Source organism: Gavia stellata, chromosome 18 (assembly GCF_030936135.1).
Source record: "Gavia stellata isolate bGavSte3 chromosome 18, bGavSte3.hap2, whole genome shotgun sequence".
Lineage (NCBI taxonomy): Eukaryota > Metazoa > Chordata > Aves > Gaviiformes > Gaviidae > Gavia > Gavia stellata.
In genome coordinates, this window is record NC_082611.1 from 8,237,637 (window position 1) to 8,260,414 (window position 22,778).

A 22,778-nucleotide genomic window follows, 5' to 3' on the forward strand; every position below is an offset into this window, starting at 1 on the left:
TATTTAAAAAAAAAAAAAAAAAAAAATCAGGAATGTATGAGATCCTAAAAGCTACTTTTAACTATGTAAATTCTATGTTAGATATTCATTAACTTATATCAGGAGCTGACAGACATACCCCATATTTTATCAAGCAAAGAAACTTCCAAAAAATCTGGTTTTGGAAAGGAAAATTGAGTAAGATGGTTTCTCAGCACAGAAAATAACTTAAGCACTTACCTTTTCCATTGGGAGCTGAATGGATGCTTTACAGTCTGAAAACTCAATTGTAATACTGGGTCCTTGGATTTCTGTGACTACGTATTGTAGTTTCTGTGATTCCTTTAACATCTTCCTGTTACTTCCACCAAATTTACCAAGTACACGATAAGCCACGTGAGAAATGCTGTCTGCAGGATTGCGCAGTGTACGCCACAAAGCCTATAAGTATTTTAAATGTTATATGATCAAGACCAGTCTCATTTCAAAATTTTTCAAGTCATAATGTAAAAAAAAGTCAAGGAAAACACTTATTCTTTTATCTGGGTAATTGATCCTGCATAACTTCCAAAAAATACTTACCTAGATTAAATAAAAGCAGTCTCAGTTTGCAACAGTTCAAGTGCTTTGTAACAAGGTTGTCCTAAGTGCAGTTTTAAATGAGATTAATGTGATCAGCTAGAAAATCTTTATCATACTGAAACGTAATTTCATGTTTATGGCTAATATTAGATAAACAACATTACAAATTTTTTTTAAAAAAAAAAAAAGCAAAGCAGGCCAGATAAGGCTGAAGTGAACTAACTTCAAAAAGCTAGGGTTGAAATATAAAAAGCAAATAAAGTTAATGTTAAAGTATATGCAAGCACTGTATTAGGGGAAATAACCACATTTAAAACACTGTTCTGAATTTCAGCTGTATCATCTTCACTGTATATATAAGATTTCATATAGCTGTCAATCATGATATGCTGAAGGTAATTAGCTTTTCTTGTTTTGGGTTTGTTTGTTTGTTTGGGGCTTTTTAATTAACAAATTTTAATCGTTTTCTGTACCAACTCATCATAAACATAGAAATATTCTTGCTATTGAATCCCAAGTCTTAATTTTAACCCCTTAACAGGGAGTATAGAAGAAATTATTAATTCACTTTTAAATTTTTCAGTTTTCAGTTTAACAGCACAACACCAACTGGCTTTTTACATACAAATCAGACTGGTATGGTTGTCACAACAGATTTGTCAAGTTTTTATAACCAAAGATTCACACAAAATTCTAATAAAGTTTAGCAAATCAATGACCTCTTGTGGTCTAACAGGAAACAACATATTTACCTGCATTAGCTCAGCTCGAACTGGCTGAATGTGATCATACAGAAAGTCTGGCTGCAAGTTATCCACGCACAATTCAAGAGTTCTTAAGCCTTGGCTAACCAGGGTCTGAGATCCATTGAGAGCTGACACCAAGGGATCCATCAACATTGGCAGATAAGGCAGTAATGAGCTCAGACGAACTGGCACAGTGAGGCAGAGCTCTACAAACAAGTCTTTCATGTGTTGTTTATGAAGGCCACTTTGCAACATATTAAGTCCTGAAAACCATTGATAAGTTATATGCTCAAAGGCAAAAAGGCAGTTCGCATTTTATTGTCAAAAATTGCCATTTCCTAAATTCAGAATAACCTGACATTTTTAATTCTGTAAAGCTTATAACTCTGTAAAGAACATATTTACGAAATATAATACCATTCATAATTATAACCTGCATCTAAGGATTTCATGCAGTGAATGCTTTTGTACATACATGCATATACAAAAAAAAGAATATCTATGCATGTTCTGAAATATTAGACTCAGTAAAATAGCATTTCAATACAGTGGATGAAAACCAGAAAAAGATAATTTGACGCAAACCTCAGCCTTGTACCAACTAAAAAAATCCACACAGAACAGATTGTTTTTAAAACGTATGGACTCCTGAAAAGAAGCGTTAAATGAGTTCATGTAAATTTACTGCCCCATACAGACTAAACCCATTCCCCAACTTATTTTTCTCCCCATCAAGGTTTCATATATTCCATAAACCTAGCTAGCACATCTACACTGACGTGTATTTTACATAATCATTTATAGATAACATACATATTTGCTAACTGCAACAAAAATTGCCCCCAGAGCTGTAGATGGGAACCACAGGATTTCAGGTTCCTGGAATTGTTCAGATTAGCTTGTCCTTAGGTTTAAGTAGTTCTCCACATTTCCTTGCTCATCCTCAGTATCTCCAGAACACAGTCCTTGCAAGTACAAACGCTCAGTTAATCAAACTGATTGTTATTTGCATTTCCTTTTGCAAACTGACACTACTTGCACTTATATTTATCATGCACTTGCAGATGCACACACATGCCCTCAACTGCGTAACAACCAGAGTTTCTCTGATATGTTCTTCCCACAAAACCGGTGATGGCCTGGCAACATTGCTTCTCCTACTACTCTTATCCCTCAATGCTTTATGCTAACAAAGTTATCCATAGCAAAAAACAAATGAAAGAAACAAACAAACAAAAAAAACAACAGCCCCACAATGGAAAGCAGAAAAACAAGCAGCAGAAATTGTGAAGCAGCAAAACCTATGGAGCCTGAAGCAGCTGATAGTAAATGAAAATAAGCCACATTCAAGATATTTAATCAACTGCTAAGCTCAAAATCAGAAGCTACTTATCAGTGTTAGGGCTTTAGGTTTGTTTTTTTAAATACATAACATAACTTTATTACTACTATTTACATAAAAAGATCAGAAACTGGGGTGGGGAAAGAAGGTATTGTTCTACCTTGCAGTAAGTTTGGTAACAGCGGCAAGAATTCTTGATATAACAGATCATGACTGCCTCCTCCAATAGATCTGAACAGTGCTCTGAGCAGCAGGAAATAGTTATAGGGCTCTTTGGCAGTCTGTGCAAGTTCCATAGAGCTGTTCACAATCTTGTGCAAATGTGGCTATAAAAAAAATAAAGCTTGAAGATTAATAAAATATCAATTTTATCATCATTGTGAAGAGTTTAGCATGAGACAAGTTTTTCAGATCAAAAACCTTCAACTATTCCAAGTACTCTGATACCACGGTAATTTTATACCGCTGTTGAAGAACTGTTAAAAAGTAAATCTGTATTTGAACAGTATCAAGAACCCAGAGCATTCTTTATTTAATTAAACCCTTCTTACATATTAGTCAAATGATCACTTCTGCTTGCTACCCAAGCAGTAACTGTATTAAAACAAAAAACCTTCTGCAAATCTGACATAATGAAAAATATTTGCTCCACAGAACCTAGGGATGTGTAGCAGAAATCAGAAGTGTCAGAATGACAAGAGAAAACATTTCACGATATTAATTTACTCCAGATCTAACTTCATCACTAATTCTTAATTTTGGGGAATGCTAAAATTTCACTTTGAAAGCAAACTTTTATAAGTAAAAAAATTATTATGGAACTGGTGACCTTTTTAGAGCAGAGGACATTAAGAGTTTGCAAGAATCATTTAAAATAGTTGATAAATACAAGGATTCACACAGTTCAGGTACAAACGTGACACGATTCTGGATTTTATTAACATATGAAGCTTTCTACATTGCTATGCAAATGCTGCAAATAGCCTTCATCATTCAATTAAATTGTCTACCCAGGGCCCATATCATCAATCCTGCTAAAACAAAAAATGTAACAGAAGCACGAAACTGTGAAGGTAGTAAATCGCCCTCTTTAAATTGGATCTCCAGCTTATAAAATCCAAATGACCTTGATTGTGATGACAAACGAGAAGAATTTAAGCAAGATTATATGAATATTGCTTCATATTACTTATGAATATTGCTTCATGTTACTTCTATCTTTCAAAGAATCTGGAAAATTAGTAGTCCCTACTCTGTTCTACCCAGAAAGCACACACTGAACTGATCCTGCTGTAACAAATCGTTAAGGACAGAAACCATTATCACACAGTTACCTGTATCAGAAATTTTGTTTATTCTAAGGTAGAAGAAAGAAAGATAAATGGAGAGAAATTATGAGAGAAGGAGCAGCGTTCAATTATCTTATTGTTTTTTCTGGATATAGGCAGCTGTTACTCTTATGAGAAAGCACACTCTTGCTGCAAGCTCAGTATTTCTAAACTCACTGAATAATGAGATGATCTCATCAACCTGAATAGATCCTTGGAATACATAGACACTATGTTGTCAACAGGAAAAATAGCATTCCTTAATCCAGACTTTTCAAGAGCACAGAAATATCTAACTGAAGATACATGTCATTGAATATGACGTGAACGAACAAGATTCACCAACACACAAAAGTGATTCCAGTCTAAGCAAAAGTCTTAAGTTTATATGGAAACAAAGGGGAAAAAACACGCAAGAAGATATGCATATCCTGCCCATGAAGTTACACGGGTCTATGGCAATCCTAATTAGACCAGAAGCATGTATCAGTCATACTCAGAATTAGTACATCACTTTATAGTTTCAAATATGAAGCAAACATTCACAGAAACCATCTCTTATAAATAAGGCAATGGACCCAGCATTTGGAAAAAATGAAGATGTACCACTAATAGTGGTTCAAACACGAGAAGACTATCAAATGTTAGACAGCATAAAACTCTGAATTTCTTCAGACATCTGAAGAATGTATTAAGAGTCAAAACAGATTTTTTTGTTTTTAATAAAAATGACCTTTACCTTCAGCATTTGTTCATTTTCAGCTGCAAATAGTGAAACTGAGCCAAAGACTAACTTGAACAGCTTGAGATACAGATTGGAGAGTTCCACATTAGAGCCCATTTCTGGCAGCCGATCCAGAAGATACTCAACCAAAATCGTTGCAAAGAGGGCAGAGGTAGTAGGGTTTGCCAAGAAGGAATTGGCAACAATCTATAAAAGGAAACCACAAAGGAATTATTGTTGCTGTAATGAAAAAAACAGAGGGATAAATGCACTACCCACTTAAAACTGAAAACTAAGACGAATTTCTTCCCCCATCTCCACAGCTACTCAAGTGATTCAGGTTATCCTCAGTGGAAAACAACCATGCATATAACTTAAGTATTCAAGTTTAATTTTAAACATGTATTATAGGATTTGTGTTCTGTAAAACAGTAGATCAGAACATTAACACAACAACCTGAACAAAACAAGAACTCCACAATGTGCAATACTTTTCAAGAATAAAGTCCATTCATATCTCCTAAACTGAAGTGCTCATGTTTGTATTGCATCACTTAGTTTGTAAAGTTTTTGAAAACCCATCTTTACAAAGTATTTTTAACAGACTGCTTCAAATCTTGCATGCTAATCTCAACATTATTATTTATAATTCCACTTCAGCCTTATCTTCTACAGGCTGTTTATTATCAATTGAAAAAAGTAAACAAAAACATAATACCTGAAGAGCATAGTTTTTTGAGATTCTCTCCACCATATAAGGAACGGTAGTTTGAAAGATTTCTTTAAAAGTTAAAGGGTTCATCATTGTGAACACACCAGCAAAATGCTCCAGAACTTCCTTTTCCTCTTTCATTCTGACTGTCTGACAGTTGGCTACTCGAACATATGTCTGTCCATTTCCTGCTATTTGGACCTACAGCAATTGAGAAAACGCATGTATTGGTTACAGAACTTGAGTAACCTTTCCCCCCACTATTCTTAAAGTACCTTTTGAAAAAAAACTGAGATTTTACAGGTTTCACATGCAAGACCCATAAAATTAGAAGTTGGGCACAAGAGTCAACAGTGACAATAAAAATATTAAAACAGAGTGTTCTCAGCACAGATTTTATAACCACAAAGTCAGGAGTGGAAAAAAGACAAGAGCAGGAGATATCATAGTGTAAAGTTACTTAATTGCAAATCATGTACATTTACGTTTCATCAGTATTTTGTGTAACTACAGAAGATTAATATAACAGTGTTAATGCTTCAACTGATAGCTAAACTATGACTTCGAAGAAAAAATTTAATACACTACAGGAAAGACAATTATTTTTAGTCTGACCTGCCTGCATAAACACAGACAATAACGGCTGTTAAGAGAATAATTTGTTCCTTGCAAGTGATAAATACTTCAAAATTCATAAAATTTCCCAGTAGCTATGGTGCTGAATTGAAAGATTTAATGAAAATATACTACACGTGAAATTTGTCTTTTAGCTGACAAATAAAACCTTATTTAAAGTTGTAACACACAGTAACTGTATAAATAAAAGTGCTATGCGGCCAGGTTACATACCTGATAAATATCTAAAGCTTGCATTGCATATTTTACCAGTTTTATATAGATTTGAGTCTCCTTAGGTTGCAACTGCTTATTGGGAATGAATTGTGCTTCTGAAAGAAGATAAAGAATAAGACAGTAGTTAACCATTAAAAATACTATTTACTTTCATGCTAGAGAGTTTTAATTGTAGAATTACAAAAGATAAATGTAATTAAATGTTACGCAGTTTTACCACCAGGAGCTTTGCATGATGTTATGCCCCACGTGATTGTCTTGACACCACAAACCAAAGTTTTTACTAAGCTTCGGCAATCTGTGACCTGAAATGTCTGTTTATCTTCTTTTTCTTTCTCCCCTTGTTTTTCAAATACAGGTACTGGCGCAGGGGCCACTGGAGTGGCTGGGGCAGGAGATGGAACAGGAACAGGTGCTGCATTTGCTGCTGTTGGTACTCCAGGTAATGCGGCTTCAGCAGCCCCAAGTTCAGACTGTGGCTTGCATTTTTTAAAAATTACAGAAAGCTGGTATCGTGCTATAGTGTGAAATTTCAGAACAAAAACCTAAGGCACAAAGAGGAAAGGCAAATGAAAGAGTAGGGAGGAGAGGGGGAAGAAAAAAGAAAGTAAGTTTCCTCTTCAAAAATCATTCTAAATTTAATAATACTAATACTTCAAGTCAGCATACTTAGATCAATAAAATTTACAACCAAGTATTTCTGAAGTCATTCAAATGGCAGCAAACATTTTAAATGTAGTTTGCTTACTTTTAACAAATTCCAAAAGTAAAAATACTTGCTGAAAACTAGTAAAACCATCAACTAAAAATTGATCTCTCTACAATTCTATTTAATTTAAAATGAAAAGCTATTTTAATTCATTTTTTAAAATAAACCTTAAGAGTAAATATTTATAGAGTGGCATATTAAGTATAAAAATCTAGGGTTTTTTAGACGTATATGTAACATATGTCAGATGTATTAAAAATGTATATATTATACATTTATAATTTTATGCAGCATATCAGATTTAGAGAGCAAGTCAATCCTGCAGAACAGTGGCCCCCAACATTTCTGCCTCTTGGCTGATACTAAACAAGGGATGTGTTGCACAAGGTTTCATTCAAAATTTTCTGTACCTCCCAGATGTTAAAGTCTAGATCTACTAGGCTTGCTCAGATATTTCCCCACTATCACCATAGCTCTGTATGCTCCCTTCTTCCCTAGATGTATCTTCTCTGAATTCACATATTATTACAAATTTTAATTTAATAAACAAATGACCAAACAACTGTACTACATCACAGATTTTTTTAAAAGTAGAAAAAAAGTAGTTTATTTGGAAGACAAACCCTACTAGAAAGCTACTTCAGTTTGAGAAATCTGGAATAAAGGACCCACTACAATGCATAATATCAAGACTTTTCACTTGCGCCATCACTTGTGTTTAGGATGAAAGCCATTCTCTAAACTACTGCTACCTTCAGGGGGAAAAAAAAAAGTTCAGGGGTAATACCAGATAATCTGGAGATGACTAAAACTACTAGATCTCTTCCCCGGTGCATTCAGAACCATGACAGTCTGTCAATGACAGGGAAGAGTCAAAGAAGGAGGGGATCCACTACATTCAGAATTCCTACATCTCCCTTCCAAAACAAGCAGCTATGCGGCTTCCTCAGTTATCCCGAAGTGTTAAAACCAGTTTGATTTAGACGTACTCTCACATCCCAAAATGAGCTTATTAAACCATTATTTACCCTAGAAGTATTCTACTCTACAATTGAGTGCGTCTTCATGTGGTGGCAGGAGAAACACTAGGCAACCTTCTCCCATTAACAACTTGGCTAAAACAAGCAAGTAGTGTTTCATTTCTACTACACCATGGATTACAGCTTTTAAGGTGCATCCCCGATTTTTAAAAATAACAAAAAATAACAAAACAGAAAAAAAAATCCCCAAAATAATCCTCTATATAAGAAGATCCTTTAAAAAGGATCAGTAGGCCTTGAAAGCGTGGGTATTTCGCCTTTTACAGATGGTACTGGGCTATGCCAAGGACCTGCGAGATAATCATTTTTCAGGATTTAAAAAAAAATAAAAAAAAGAATTAAAAACCACAAACATAACCAGAAGGCATTAAAAAAAATACCATTCTTACATACCCTTAAGTGGGGAAAAAAGGAGATTACAACTAAAACTTAAAAGAAAATTTTGAAAAATAATAATAACAGTTTAGCTACCCCCAGCATCAGAGACATTCAGTTTCCTGCTTTGAAACAAGTCACTGAATTAATAAGCTGAGTTGGCAAAGCATCTCCACTATACTTGAGATATTATCCCAGTTGCATGGCATTTTGAAAAGCCCTTCTTTGAAGTATTAAAATAAAATACAGTACGCAGGCTGTTTCGTATTCTCATTTCTGAAGAAAGGAGAAAGTAAAATGTGATTGACAACATACTATAAAATAGGATATTCAACTTATTATCAAATGTTTTAAACAAATCAATACCTCCAGCATTCTCATAAGAATATCTCTACCATTTCCATTCTCCTGTTCACTTTTAGACCGGATACAGTCTACCAAATTTAGCAGAAGCTTGCAAGACATTGTCTGGATACTGCTAGGTAACGATTCATCATCAATGTTCTTGGCAAATAACTGGACAGCAAGGGAGAGATCATTGAGTGGTAAATGCTGACGGACATGATGTACCAGGTCTGCAAGTGTACTATATGCAAGTGGTCTATCAGTAAAAACAAGAAACGAAGAAAACACATTGAGGACAATTACAATTGTTGTTAATTGGACTTAACCAATAATTATTACCTGGAGCTACTTCCAAGATTCTAAATTCAAATTTTCTATTTTTATATGCAAATTCAGAGTTCACAAGGCTTTTTCAATTACACAAGAGAATTATAACCTGTATAATCTAACCAAAAATGCATTAATCTGTCCCACAACACTAACGTTACCTCTCTGATCTTTCTTCGCCCATTGCTGAACATCCCCAGCACATATTTTCATCTACATACAGTTAAGAGCAAATCAGCATGTTTTAAGCCACATTTTAAGCAGCGTTGGTAAGCACTTTCACAATGAATCATTGACGATTCGTGATTTCAAAAGTAGTGACGAAAACTGATAAATTTTAAAAATCATTCCTTCTCAAATACCAAGTTTAAGCATCTAGTAGAGTGAATACTTCTGAATCTAACACATGTTGTCAAAAAGGTACACTTGATACTTAAGGAAGAGGAAATTATTCTCCTAGTTCACATATTTTAATTTGGTCAGCAAAAGCACCTAAAAACTAGTAGACTAATGAAGACACAGAAAGTAAGTATTCTCCCCATTTATTTTTTTTCAGTTGCAAATGAGCAATTTTTAAGGTACTTATTGACAAAACAGTTTAAATCTCATTCAGATTTTATACCAGACACAAGATTTAGGCTGTTTCGTGAAATATTGTGAAGGTAATTAGTTGATTTCACATTGACCACTGTTTTGGTTGTGCTCTGCAATTCAAAAAATGACATAATTTTCATTCACCTGTTTATCTCGTTTTGCCCTACACTCATGCTACCGTGCTGCACCATCAAAGTGTTAAACAACAACGGCTCTTTACAGCAGCAGAAGCCCTTCCAGTATTAGAATCTAACAAAATTAGTTATTTAAAGGAAAAACTTAGGACCCTATCCAGACACTGCGGTAAATATTATTAAACCTTGAAAGCAACCAGCCCTGGCAGGCACTCAGATAGCTTTTCCAAACTTTCTGTCATACCTCAGTGTCTCCCGGGCAGTGTATCCAGAGCCAATTAGTATAGATTCATCAAATAGCTTGTCCATACATGGAATAAATTCTATAATTAAAAAAAAAAAGATAAAAAAGAAAAAGCTATACGTAATGATTGGCAAAGGAAATAATCAAAATAAGATAGCTAAGCATTAAACCACTTAACTTAGGTATTTGAACCTCAGTCAGAAAGTGGTTTTATTATAAAACTCATTCCTGAAGCTTATAAAAGGCAGCATCATTTACACGGAAATTTTCAATTAACCTCTGTGACTATGAACTCCACTGACACTTGCCACTTGAGTAACATTACAGTACACAGTCAAAGCCACAGCACTGATACAACAAAAACAGTTACAGCTGGAAAGAGGAAAAAAATGCTTGTACTATTTTCAACTTTGCAGAACTTTTTAGATGTAACAAATGAGTTACTGGAAAGGACAAGTTTGGGTAACATGGTACAACACAACTCTGTTTTGTCTGGCATCTTATCATGCAAGCTTCATCCCAAAATATAACGAGGAAAACACACAACTTGGGGTCCAGGGAACAAAAGGAAGATTTCAATAACAAAATCAAGTGACAAAGCAAGACCAAAGAAGCATTTTTGAATTCTAAGCCAGGTTTTAAAACCTCTAATATTTATGTGCATACCACATTTTGCTGATATGAAATATTTTCAGATAGAGGCTGCCTTTACAGTGATAACAGTGGAGAGAGTGAGTACAGTTTCACCTTCCCCCATCTCCTGTAGGAATCAGAAACAAAGTTCCACACAGACAAAATGCATCACACACATATATTCAATCAACTCTCAATCAACGCAGAAGACTCAATTTGAAAGATTATTTCACTGAGAACAATAATGCCAATGGCAAGACCTACAAACATGAAACGCCTCCCTCAACGCTAATTTTTTCCAAGTAAGTTGAACTGCACCATCAGAATGACTGAAGCCTTATCTTCTACAGATCTCCACATACTTTATATCGCACTTCTCATCTTCCTCACACTTCTCGTTCCTCCTGTGATACCATGTTCCCTCTTCTCCTTAACGTTTCTAAGCATTTCCTCCTCTAGATCCACTTTGGGGCTGCCAGGTAGCCAAAAGCAGGGCTCGAGGGATATGTTAGCAACATGTATGCTAAAATGCCAGCCAGCTGACCAAGGGCAATGAATTGCTAAGCTCACACTGCTGTTTATTCCTCCAATGGAGACACTAACTGGGGTCTTCTCTGCTACCCAAACACTAAAGTTCACAAAGGATGCAGAACATCATATCTTTAAGTCCTCACTCCTTTGTCGAATTTTGTTGAAACTGGTCAAGTTCAGAGGTTATAAAGGAGAGGCAGAGAAACATAGAACAATTAAGACGTAGAACAATTAAACGTAGAACAATTAAGCTAATTCCTTTAGAAAAATAGCCAAAGAAACAGCTTTCCACATGACCACAATACTAAATTCCAGAACTAGGAAACATGCTATTTTTTTTTGGCGAGCTAACAATAACTGTAAGACATCACACTGCCCCATAATCGTTAGCAGAAGGAAAAGAAAGGGGACCACACAGTAAAGATGAAAAGATAGAAGTTAATATTTTACAAAGTACACTCATCTCCAATTTTGCAATTCTGCCAAAACAGAACATATCCACCAAACCTAGTTAATTCAGGCAGACCAAAAATAGCTTTCCTCTGCTAGAAGCAAATGCCATGAGCCGAATCAAACATGGCATCAGGTTTTGACAGAACTACTTCCACTCAGGTTAACAGATTAATATTTTAAAGTACCCATACAATTATAGGCACAATTACAAACCAACACAAATATTTATCATCAAATGGTAATTACTTGGAACAACAGATATTTGGAACGCTAGAAAAGCCACTTGTTCAGTGTGCCATCTTATTCTGATGATTTAATTTTTTTTAAGCAAAAAGAAAAAAGGCAAGTCAAAAAAAAAAAAAATCAAATCACACCCACTCCCAAAATAATCCAAAGTGTGTAGTAGTCCAAAACAAATAGTAAGCAATATGCCTTTTAAATACACAGAAATAGTTGAAATCTTCCCAGTTTATAGACAAATTTTTAAGTACTACTACATACGGCTCCTCAAGTCTGTTGTCAAGATGTGTTTAGCAGCAATCAGAAGCTCCTTCCGGAGGTGTGCCGTTTCTGCTGGACAATTGGAGAGCAACTGCAACATCCCTTTTACCATTTGCTGAGAATATTTAGCCACTAATTCCTATAATAAAAAAGTACAGGAACACAATTATTATGATATTCTATTTTAAAGGTTTGCTTTACATTTGCAAAATAACATTCCATTAAAATTTACTTGTTTCTCTCTAAGAAGTCTACCTGTAAAAATAAAATACACTAGCCATTCCATAAATGCCTGGGGCAGGGGGAACAGCACATTTTTACTTTGCATTCACATGAGAATACTTCTGAAAGGACAACCAAGTATAACCCTGTCTTCAGATTTGCTACACAAATGCTCGTCTCTCCAATCCCTGATGCACTGCAGTCATGCTGGTCACTTGCCTGCTGTAAAGTAACTAGAGCTCTGTTGCACTAAGAGTAACAAAGTAACAAAAATGCAACCTACCTGGTAAATTCTTATGATGTAAGCCAAAAAAGATAATGTTTTAATTTGAGCAGCGATAAAATCAGCATACAATTCCTTATTATAAAGTTTATGTTGCCTGAAATTAAATTGAACAGTGGTTACGATTCTCTTCCTCCTCTTTAACACCTCAGTTCAGAAAATTCACAGAAGATTCAAATTACATCATCTTGTAGTGATGTTCTTGCTTCATAAGGGAATAAAGTCATCACGGGAAAGCCTGATTTCAACAAGCTTTCTGCCACTCCAATTCCCAGCATCTTATGCTCTAAGCAGAAACGCACAGCCCTGAGGCAGCCATACAATTTCCAACTTTCTGCGGAAAGCCAAGCCAATACATTAGCATCAAACATTTGGCTCTGTTCCCCTAACTGGGGCAAATTTTTTCTCCAAGCAATATTCCCTTCTACAGACTTGTCTGTCTCTCTCAAGCTTCAACCACTTATTCAGATCATCTGGGCAGATAAGGAAAGGCAGAAATCTTACTCCTGCTGCCCTGCTCAGCACCACTTGCTGCTCCTTAGAAACATCTCTCTCTGAAGCAAGAAAAGCAGCGCCCATTATCTGCAACACCACAACCCTTCACCTAAGCTATACCTTGGAAGAGCAAAAATGTATCACTAGGGGTACAGTAAAGGTTAAACAACCGCAAGTGACCTCGCTAACATGGTCTCCATCACATACTATCTGTTATAATACGGATTTCTGTCAGAAACTCTATTTAAAAAAAACACATTATCAAATAATAAATTGGAATCTACTGCACAACTAGGGATTTTATCAGTGACACATAATGGAAATATTCAGATTTGCCAATTACTTCACCTACAAAACTCTGACAATTTTAAGTCAAATAATCATTGCTATTTTTGAGACTAAAAGCAGTAAGACTAGAAGCAAAAAAAAAAAAAAAAAAAAAAAAAAATCACAGGATATAAGACAAAAATATTTTGGGCGATATTGAATGGCAGGTTTAAGTAGTTTATCCCAAATATCATCAAAATACTGTTAAAACGCTCTTACCTAGCTTGAGCAGAAACCTGTATTATAATGGTGTTCATAATCAAGGGCACGAATTCAGCTACTACGTTATGAATGTTCAGTTTGTAGAGCTTAAAAAAAAAATAAAGTATTATTAGAGAAATTTACAAGTCACACTCACAGTCAACTTTTGAGACCTAATCAGAAAAAAAATGAAGAAATCTCAGTGGCTTATTTTTAGACCATATTTTAATTTCAAAATTATGTTCCATTCATTTTTACTAACATGTTAGCCAGCAGAAGTTACACAAGCTATTCAGTAATACAAAGTATTTACATGCAAAATACTGGAGTATACTAACCTGATACATAAGAACAACAATAATAGGTAGCTCAGCCAAAACCTTTAGAGATAAAGATCCTCTGGGAATTATAGAATGCTGAAAAAAAGAATACATGTTTTAGAAACAGTTTCATTATTAATTCCAAAAAAGTATTTGAAATAAATTTTCAAATAAACTGCTCACTTTAATAGCGCTATATTCAGCAATAATAACACTGAAAAAGTACAAAACCATTTGGTATTAAATAAAACTTCTGTAATTACAGCTGCACAGAAAATATCTGAAAAGTTTCAATCAGCTTCTACAAATAAATCTTGGTAAGAAAAATAAGCAAAAAGAAAGCCTATTACCTTTACCTGCCCTTATGATTTGGGTATTGCAATACAGCCAGTCTCATAAGTTAAAGAGCAGTTAGAATACTCACTGTTCTCGTTTCACTGTCTTCTCGCTCAGGGTTTACTTTCACCACAATTGTTGTAATCATGCCGACCATTTCAGGAGTAGGAACAGTGTTTTCTGGAATCACCTGAGGATTCTCAAAATACCGATTCTACAAGCAAAGAGCAGAAGAAAAATGTCATAATGCTAGTAATATTCAAAAGGCCATTTATCTCATTAGAATTCCTCCATATAATTTTTCCCCACAACTTATTGCAGACAGTTTTTTTCTTCTCTGCACATGACGTTTACACCGCAGCATCTACTAGGACTACACACATATCCTGCAATCTTTCACTCCCACTACAGCGAGAAGCAGAAAAGCATCCCCAACCAAGGTGGTTCTTTTGCTAAACACTCAAACAGATACCCTGTATCAGTGAGGAAGAGCAGGCAATGGCTTCCACAGAGAACAAGCACACTGAAGAACTCTATCTGCTGGGAAGTACATCACCTTACCCTTCCCTCAAAAAACACCATTTGGCTACATGGACACCATTGCAGTCAACTGATTAGTGCTTTATTATATAAGTTTACCTCAGTTTTCTCATACCAGTAATATTGTGCTAGAAACAGAAGGTTTTTTAATTCAAAACCTAAATTTCTCAATTTTTAGACATATTTTTGTTAAATATTTTTATTAAAACTGTATTTACTTTGTATCACTAGATACAAAAGTAATTATGTTAACATGTTTTAGAGATAAATTAAGAAATAAAAACTAGTTTTCTGACTACAGCAAGTGCAATTTAAGAAATAAAAAGCTTACCACTACTTTTGGAAGTTCCTTGTAAATCTGTTTCACAAAGTCCAAAAAATGATGGATCTAGGAAGGAAGAAGTCGGTTTACCATCAAGAAAAAGAATTCACAATTTTAGAATCTCTGTATTAACAGTACAATTACATAAAATCTTTAGTTACCACTACAGTATATTTTTCATGATATTTAAAAAGAATCTGAAAGCGTTCCCCTATTTCCTCTTCTGTTCTGCCAATATTAATTCGAATTGCACTTGGAAAGAATCCGATTTACCTATCATCTCAATATAGTTCCAATACCATATTATTAGACGTAATTACTATAAACCATTTAAGTCTTCCTAGGAGAAAATCAAGGAAAGAAAGCAACAGAATAAAAATGCAAACTTTCAAATACTCCTCCTTCATGAGTCACAGAAGAGAAGCAAGGGGGTGGGGGAAAAGACAATCATAATATTCCTTTTCCAAGATTTCCGCTTCACCAATTAAGGCGGCACAAATTCTCTTCCCTTCTGTGGGAATTTTGCTCCTTAGTCTAATCATATTGCCCATAAACACTTAAAGCAAAAACAACTAGTCTTTAACAGTTTATTTTTTCCTCAGGGGTGCTAGCACTATACAATCCTCTCTTAAAAATTACTTTAAGTTTAAAAAAAAAAAAATTACATACATGGTTACCCCAACAAGTCAGCCAACATAAAAGCACAGCAGGAAAAAAACAAAAAAACCAACCCACTTGAACAAAATAACAATTCTGAAGAGCATGGCAGTAAGTTCTATACCATATAACAAGATTTATGACTTACTTCTTGAGTGATTGCTGGTCGAAACTGTTTGTGCAATTCAATAATTATTCTTAAGCAAATCAGTACATTTTCTTCATTCTCCGTCTGAAAAAAAAGAGAATCTTTAGTGAGCCTACTGCTGCATTCTTCAGCTACTCCATAAGTACTTCAAAACCCTATAAAATTATACTCATCTCAGCAACCTACAAGTGCCTCATTAATATGAATTTGCAAGAGCAAGATGCCTTTCCTTTGATATAACTTTACCTTGCAGCCTTAGAGGATGGCTAAAATTAAATTCACCACTACTGGAACAAAAACCAGAAGTTTCAACCACACTGTACCATCAGACCTGTTTCTAATGCCCCACAGAGAGACACAAGTGGGACTATGTACACACTGAGATACCTCCACATAGAGCAAGTTATTTTCTGTGGGCTTCAAATGACAGTGTTTTCAATTCCAAGTACGAAACAAACCAAAATCTCTAGAATAAGGTATTCTGCCAGAATATATAAGCTTATATAAGCCAGAAAAGCGTTCATTAATGGAATCTTGTCTAGTATGAGAACAGTTCCTTGCATTTGTAAAATCCAAGTTTCTAAAGGGCATAAAAGAACATGCAGAATACCTGTAGATAGTAAGATATCACCCTGGTGAGGCCTAAATAGAATGCCCTTCCACTCTTGCTCCAGAAGAACAGCTATTTAAAATCCTACCCCCAGCAATTTTTGGAGATGAAGAAAGAAGAGGAAAATCTTTCTGAAAATTTGAAACAGTTTTAAGAGGGAAAAACAAACATACCTCTAGAAATCTAAACATCACAGACAGAATATTTTTGGTATGAAGACGAAGATGTTCATTTGTCGGTATTCTGTGAATTATTTCAAGCACTAGCTTTCGGAGTTGCTGTAAAAAAAAAAAAGAAAAAATAAAGACACGATAGAACTTTTTAAAAGCCCACAAAAACAACAACGGTTGCAACATCTTTTCAGCTTAATACTTCTGCATGTTTAAAAAGAAAAAAAGCCATTTTATTTCATGCAGACATACGCTTATATACAAACACATAATGCTTCCTACTACCCACATATGCGAATAAGACAAATTTAACAAATTTACAGTTGAAAAATGCAAATTATCGCACTTTTTTTAAGGAACTCAATTTTAAGTATTTAATGACATAGATTCAACTTTTGCTTTTCAATCCACAGTAAAGTCAGTAATTTGTAACAACATGTCATTTTTCAGTGAGAAAGCCCATTCTGTTGCACCTAGTTTTTCCTCATTTTTCACAGAAGCACAGATTTGTGAAGTTTTTAAGTAACTTATTCAGAAACTGGACTTGTTCAATTTCTCTCCAAATGTCAGATCTATTTTTAACAACAAAGCCTATATACAAATCAGTTCATTAGGTTAATCAAGTTTTTCACTGAACAAGTAGTTTGCTGCACACATTGCAAAAAGGTAAGAGATGCTCCACACAGTTTACCTGTGCTGGCTTCTCCTGCAGAAACTGAACTTCTCCATCCTGTAGAAAGGTGAGAAACCTAGGGATGATGTGTTCCAGGAATGTAGAATATTGAGGAGATGATGTCACATTCTAATTAAGAACAGGAAAAAAAAAAAACGCCAAAAATTGGGAAGACATATATAACAGACATTTCACAAGTTACATTCAAAGCCACTATTAACCATTTTCAGTGACTTTTTAATAGATTCAGTGATTATACATCTGCTGACACAATACAGAGCACTATTAGTGAAATAAACAAACAAACACAAATTAATCTCTTTCCTCCAATCCCAGACTGTAATATGATTTTTTTTATATTTTAACACTGTCACCTCACATAGAAAATAAAATTGGCTTAACATACAGCTATTTTAAATGGGGGGGGGGGGGACGGACAACACTGTTCTTGAACAAGGAGGATTGACAAGTACGCTCACATTTCATTGCTCTAGGATTCCCAAGACTCTTCAGCCACTGTTAAATTGAGATTTTAGTTATTTCTGCAAAGATGCGTACATGCATATATCACCCAAACTGAGCATTACTTTACACTGTGAAAACAATCTTGCACTACTGTCCACTTGTTGTGGAGCCAGAAGAAATATTAGATGACCAAGCTTCCTCCATCTGCAACTTTGCTGCATTTGCCTTAAAAAAAAAAAAAAAAATCTAACTTGCCCACTGTAAGGTTTATTTGGAAATTCAGCTGTAGTTTATGTACGTGCTGTTAGGCAATTCTCTGAAGTATCTGTTATACAGAAGCATACTGGTCTGTTAATAAAGCTACAGATAAGAATGCAGCATTCCTTTGAAAAAATCTGTATAGGCACTTCAGGGGTCTATTCACATTACTCCTTGAATAACATACAAGTTATATAAAGCCACCTCCTTCTATAGATTTCCACTACTATTCTCTACTTTGCAGTAAGATTTCAAAACACGCGACCATAAATTGTATTACACTAGGCACTGTGCAAACAAAGGGGTTTTTTTATCTCAAGGGCTTTCAAGAAAGCAGACAGATATCGTAAGAAAGGCACAAAAACATTTAAAATGCATGTGCTGGTTTTGGCTGGGACAGAGTTAATTTTCTTCATAGCAGCTAGTAGGGGGCTATATTTTGGAACTTTGCTGAAAACAGTGTTGATAATACAGGGTTGTTTTCATTACTGCTAAGCAGTGCTTACACAGAGTCAAGGCCTCTTCTGCTTCTCAACCCACCTCACCCCACCAGTGAGTAGGCTGGGGGTACACAAGAAGTTGGGAGAGGACACAGCCGGGACAGCTGACCCCAACTAACCAAAGGGATATTCCATACCATATGACATCATGCTCAGCAATGTAAAGCTGGGGGAAGAAGGAGGAAGGGGAGATGTTTGGAGTGATGGCGTTTGTCTTCTCAAGTAACTGTTACGCGTGATGGAGCCCTGCTTTCCTGGAGATGGCTGAACACCTGCCTGCCAATGGGAAGTAGTGCATGAATTCCTTGTTTTGCTTTGCTTGCATGCACAGCTTTTGCTTTACCTATTAAACTGTCTTTATCTCAACCTGCGAGTTTTCTCACTTTTACCCTTCCGATTCTCTCCCCCATCCCACCAGGGGGGGAGTGAGCAAGTGGCTGGGTGGTGCTTAGTTGCCAGCTGGGATTAAACCACGACAATGCAAGACAGGATATTATCAACAGTAGATTAGCCCACATCTTCTCTTCACCTCACAGGTCTTCCAAAGAAAGTCTGCCTGTATCTTTTCCTCCTCCACCTCCCCTATAGCCTTTCCAATTTTGAAAGACTCCTAATCTCCCCAACTCTATGCCATGAAAATGGTCCTACTTTGGAGGAAGAAAGGATGGAACGTTTCCAACAAGAAATTAAAGACCTATTGCCACGTACTTGGAAAGTGGCTTACAAATCCATTCAAGGAATTTTTTTGCGGCCTGTGGTGAAGACCATGGTGAGGCAGGTTGTCCCCCTACAGCCCATGGAGGTCCATAGTGGAAGTCCACAGTGGAGCAGATATCCACCAGATATCCTCCAGCCTGGGGAGGACCCCACACTGGAGCAGATGGATGCTTGAAGGAGGCTGTGACCCCATGGGAAGCCCACGCTAGAGCAGGCTCCTGGCAGGACCTGTGGACCCATGGAGAGAGGAGCCCACGCTGGAGCAGTTTTGCTGGCAGGACTTGTGACCCCACGGGGGACCCACACTGGAACAGTCTGTTCCTGAAGGACTGCACCCCGTGGAAGGGACCCACGCTGGAGCAGTTTGTGAAGAACTGCAGCCTGTGGGAAGGACCCACGTTGGAGAAGTTAATGGAGAAGTGTCTCCCACGGGAGGGACCCCACGCTGGAGCAAGGGAAGAGTGTGAGGAGCCCTCCCCCTGAGGAGGAAGGAGCAGCAGAGACAACATGTGATGAACTGACCACAACCCCCATGCCCCATCCCGCTGTGCCACTGTCGGGAAGAAGGTAAAGAAAATCGGAAGCGAAGTTAAGCCCAGGAAGAAGGGAGGGGTGGGGGGAAGGTGTTTTTAAGATTTGGTTTTATGTCTGATTATCCTACTCCAATTTAATAGGGAAATTAGTTTAATTTATCAAAGTCAAGTCTGTTTTGCCCATGATGGTAATTGGTGAGTGATCTCTCCCTGTCCTTATCTCGACCCACGAGCCTTTCGTTATATTTTCTCTCCTCTATCCAGCTGAGAAGGGGAGTGACAGAGCGGCTTTGGTGGGCACCTGGCATCCAGCCAGGGTCAACCCACCACAACCCCTAGCTAGACAGACATCCAGATCAATAATGCAGCCAACAGAATTTGAATGCTGTAACTTCGAACAAACAACCACTTAGCGAAAAAAAGTATTTTTTCACTTAAAGAAGTGAAAAATAAAACGTGCTGAACTTTATAGCTATTGGCAGTTGAAGTAGCTATTGGAAGTTGAAGTAGGCGATAGAGGAGAGTTAATAAGGAGACTATGGAAACAGAAGATGAGAAGAAACCATCTAGAAGAACGTGCAACAATACTGTCCACAACCTTCAAAGGAAAAAAGGAAACTAAAACTATATTAGTGGTTCCTCTTACTCCCTCAAGTATTTTCCAACAAATAGAACTGTACCTCAGCATAAGTCAATTCATCATCTCTCTATGTAAGATCACGCTACAGAACCAAGCGAGTTCCAAGAGAAGAAAGCTACTCCATCTTGAACATTATCAAAACAAATATTGAACAAGTTCTTCCCTACTGAAGACAAGAGAGAAGAGAAACAACTAAGCCTTCAGATTCTAAACAGATCACTAGACTAAGCTGTTAAAACTATTCTTTTACTCAGATAACAAATTGTTTCAGAAATGGCAGGTCATCTTAAACAGATACAAAACTCCATAGATATTTTTAGATAGTCATTTGCAGTAATATGAAGCTCTGTTCACGTAGATGTGGAACTGTCACAGACATCTACTTACTCACTTATACACACTGAGCAAGGATTAAGCCTTTTAACTTTTTTTTATAATACAGTTGCACCAGCTCTAAATTTATTATTCCACTGTGTTAATGTGAACTAAACAAAAACCCAACTAAAATTGGCACAGCTTTCCACATCCAGCACCTGCTGGATATAACTTTGCATAAAGCTTACTTAAAAATATCCAAAGACATTAAACAGGACTAGAATGTGTATTTATGTTTCCCTGTCACGGACTAAGCGACATCACTTCAAATAAAGCAGGTAAGGACAGAATACGTTATAGTGGTAGCACTTTTTTCTAATTGCAATATGACTAAAAAACTAGATACAGAGAGAATTACAGTGATTTTAAGATCTTGAACTTATTCTACAAAATAACAAGTTCTCTATAATTTCAGAACAGACACATAATAACTAGGTATTCAACTAAACTTTAATTTCTGCTAACACAGGGTTGTTTTAACCTGTTTCTCACTTTTTTTCTGCTGCTCATTTAAACTTGATGGTCCATCACTATGCAAAAGATGTCACTGGCGCCATCTCCACTCCTGATGTCAGATGCTACATCTGACAACTCCTCCCTCACTTTTATACTATGGAACTACTCAGAGGAATCAGAGGGGCCTCTGCTTCGTGAGGGCATAATACACACTTGAACTAAATAAAAGAAAGCTTTAAATACAGAGATTTCCTATCATTCAACAAAATGGAAGAAAAATCTATTACTTCACCTTTATTTAAATGCTTACTGAATAAAGATTAGAGGATGGAAGCACTCTCTAAGTTTAAATGTTGTAATTCTTCAATGACCTGGCTAATTCCTGAATACAAACCTAAAATCAAAGACTTTACAACAATACAAATCATAAGTCACAAAACACTAATATTTTAGCCATATAACATTAGAAATCAAACCAACACACACTGAGCACAAAAAAGACTGCCATTTCAGAAGGTTGGGGATTTTTGGTGGGGTTTTGTTGTTTGGAATTTTTTTTTTTATTTATTTACCTCAAAATTCTCACTGACTTCTTGCATCATTTTCAATTTGGTTTCATCAGCTGAAAATGGAAATTCAAGCAAAGAAATTAAATATAAAACTACATCATGAAGGAAAACACTAAGCTCATTATTCAAAGAAGCAATCAGATCTTATCAGTTTAGCTATCACTGCCCAATTATAAAGCACACAATTCTCACAAACAACCGTCACGCAACTGCACACGCACACAGCTCGCTCACTGTGGCTCATGCAAGTATTACTCATCACTTTGCTTCTTCAAAAATTAAAACTCAAACGAAATTCAAAGTGAATTCAAGACACATTTATCAACTGTCTAAACAATACTGCAACGATTGTGAAACAAACTACTGAAGAACTGTGACTTTCAATAGAAAAAAGTATCTTACGTGTATTGACATCTGTAAGAGCAGCCACAAACTGAAGGTATTTTTTCATCAAAGTGGTTTGGTCCACCACCGTAGGCCCTTGTGCTGAAACGAATGCCATCTTGGAGGAGGAAGGATCAGCCTTCAGTATGTAAAATCAAGACCAACACACCTACAAAAAAATAAAAAAATATTTGTTAGTTTATGTGGCTGGTTAACAGCAGCTATCGCATCACCTACATTCATTCTTTTGACATACTGAAGAGAACACATCTTTTCCCAAAACCACAACTGCCACTTTAGTTAGGCTTACAAATACAAAGCCTGGCATGTACAGCACTCAATAACACAGGAACACACTTCTAGACACAAGTGGTTACCAGGCTTTTCACACCACAACACAAACATTCACGAGTTTTGTTTGGTTTC

At 36.1% G+C, this 22,778-nt stretch overlaps 1 protein-coding gene and 1 non-coding gene across 4 annotated transcripts in view; both read right to left on the reverse strand.

Annotated features, from left to right (window-relative positions):
- Positions 1-22,470, reverse strand: part of TRRAP (transformation/transcription domain associated protein) — a 96,690-nt gene extending 74,220 nt beyond the window's left edge. For all 3 annotated transcript variants that reach the window (XM_059826699.1, XM_059826698.1, XM_059826697.1), the window contains exons 1-20: positions 22,371-22,470; positions 21,972-22,021; positions 17,474-17,584; positions 16,786-16,890; positions 16,003-16,086; positions 15,207-15,263; positions 14,424-14,549; positions 14,018-14,095; positions 13,698-13,786; positions 12,657-12,753; positions 12,152-12,290; positions 10,034-10,112; positions 8,756-8,990; positions 6,483-6,810; positions 6,263-6,360; positions 5,420-5,614; positions 4,717-4,908; positions 2,810-2,975; positions 1,314-1,570; positions 220-420 (exon numbers count right to left, since the gene is read on the reverse strand). In XM_059826699.1, the coding sequence (XP_059682682.1) occupies positions 220-420; positions 1,314-1,570; positions 2,810-2,975; positions 4,717-4,908; positions 5,420-5,614; positions 6,263-6,360; positions 6,483-6,810; positions 8,756-8,990; positions 10,034-10,112; positions 12,152-12,290; positions 12,657-12,753; positions 13,698-13,786; positions 14,018-14,095; positions 14,424-14,549; positions 15,207-15,263; positions 16,003-16,086; positions 16,786-16,890; positions 17,474-17,584; positions 21,972-22,021; positions 22,371-22,470 (2,787 nt within the window). The remainder of the gene's footprint in view (positions 1-219; positions 421-1,313; positions 1,571-2,809; positions 2,976-4,716; positions 4,909-5,419; positions 5,615-6,262; positions 6,361-6,482; positions 6,811-8,755; positions 8,991-10,033; positions 10,113-12,151; positions 12,291-12,656; positions 12,754-13,697; positions 13,787-14,017; positions 14,096-14,423; positions 14,550-15,206; positions 15,264-16,002; positions 16,087-16,785; positions 16,891-17,473; positions 17,585-21,971; positions 22,022-22,370) is intronic.
- LOC132318670 (small nucleolar RNA ZL1) lies at positions 22,099-22,241 on the reverse strand. Its single transcript, XR_009484351.1, has one exon. It is a non-coding gene; the product is annotated as a small nucleolar RNA ZL1 (small nucleolar RNA).
- Positions 22,471-22,778: the final 308 nt, after the last annotated feature.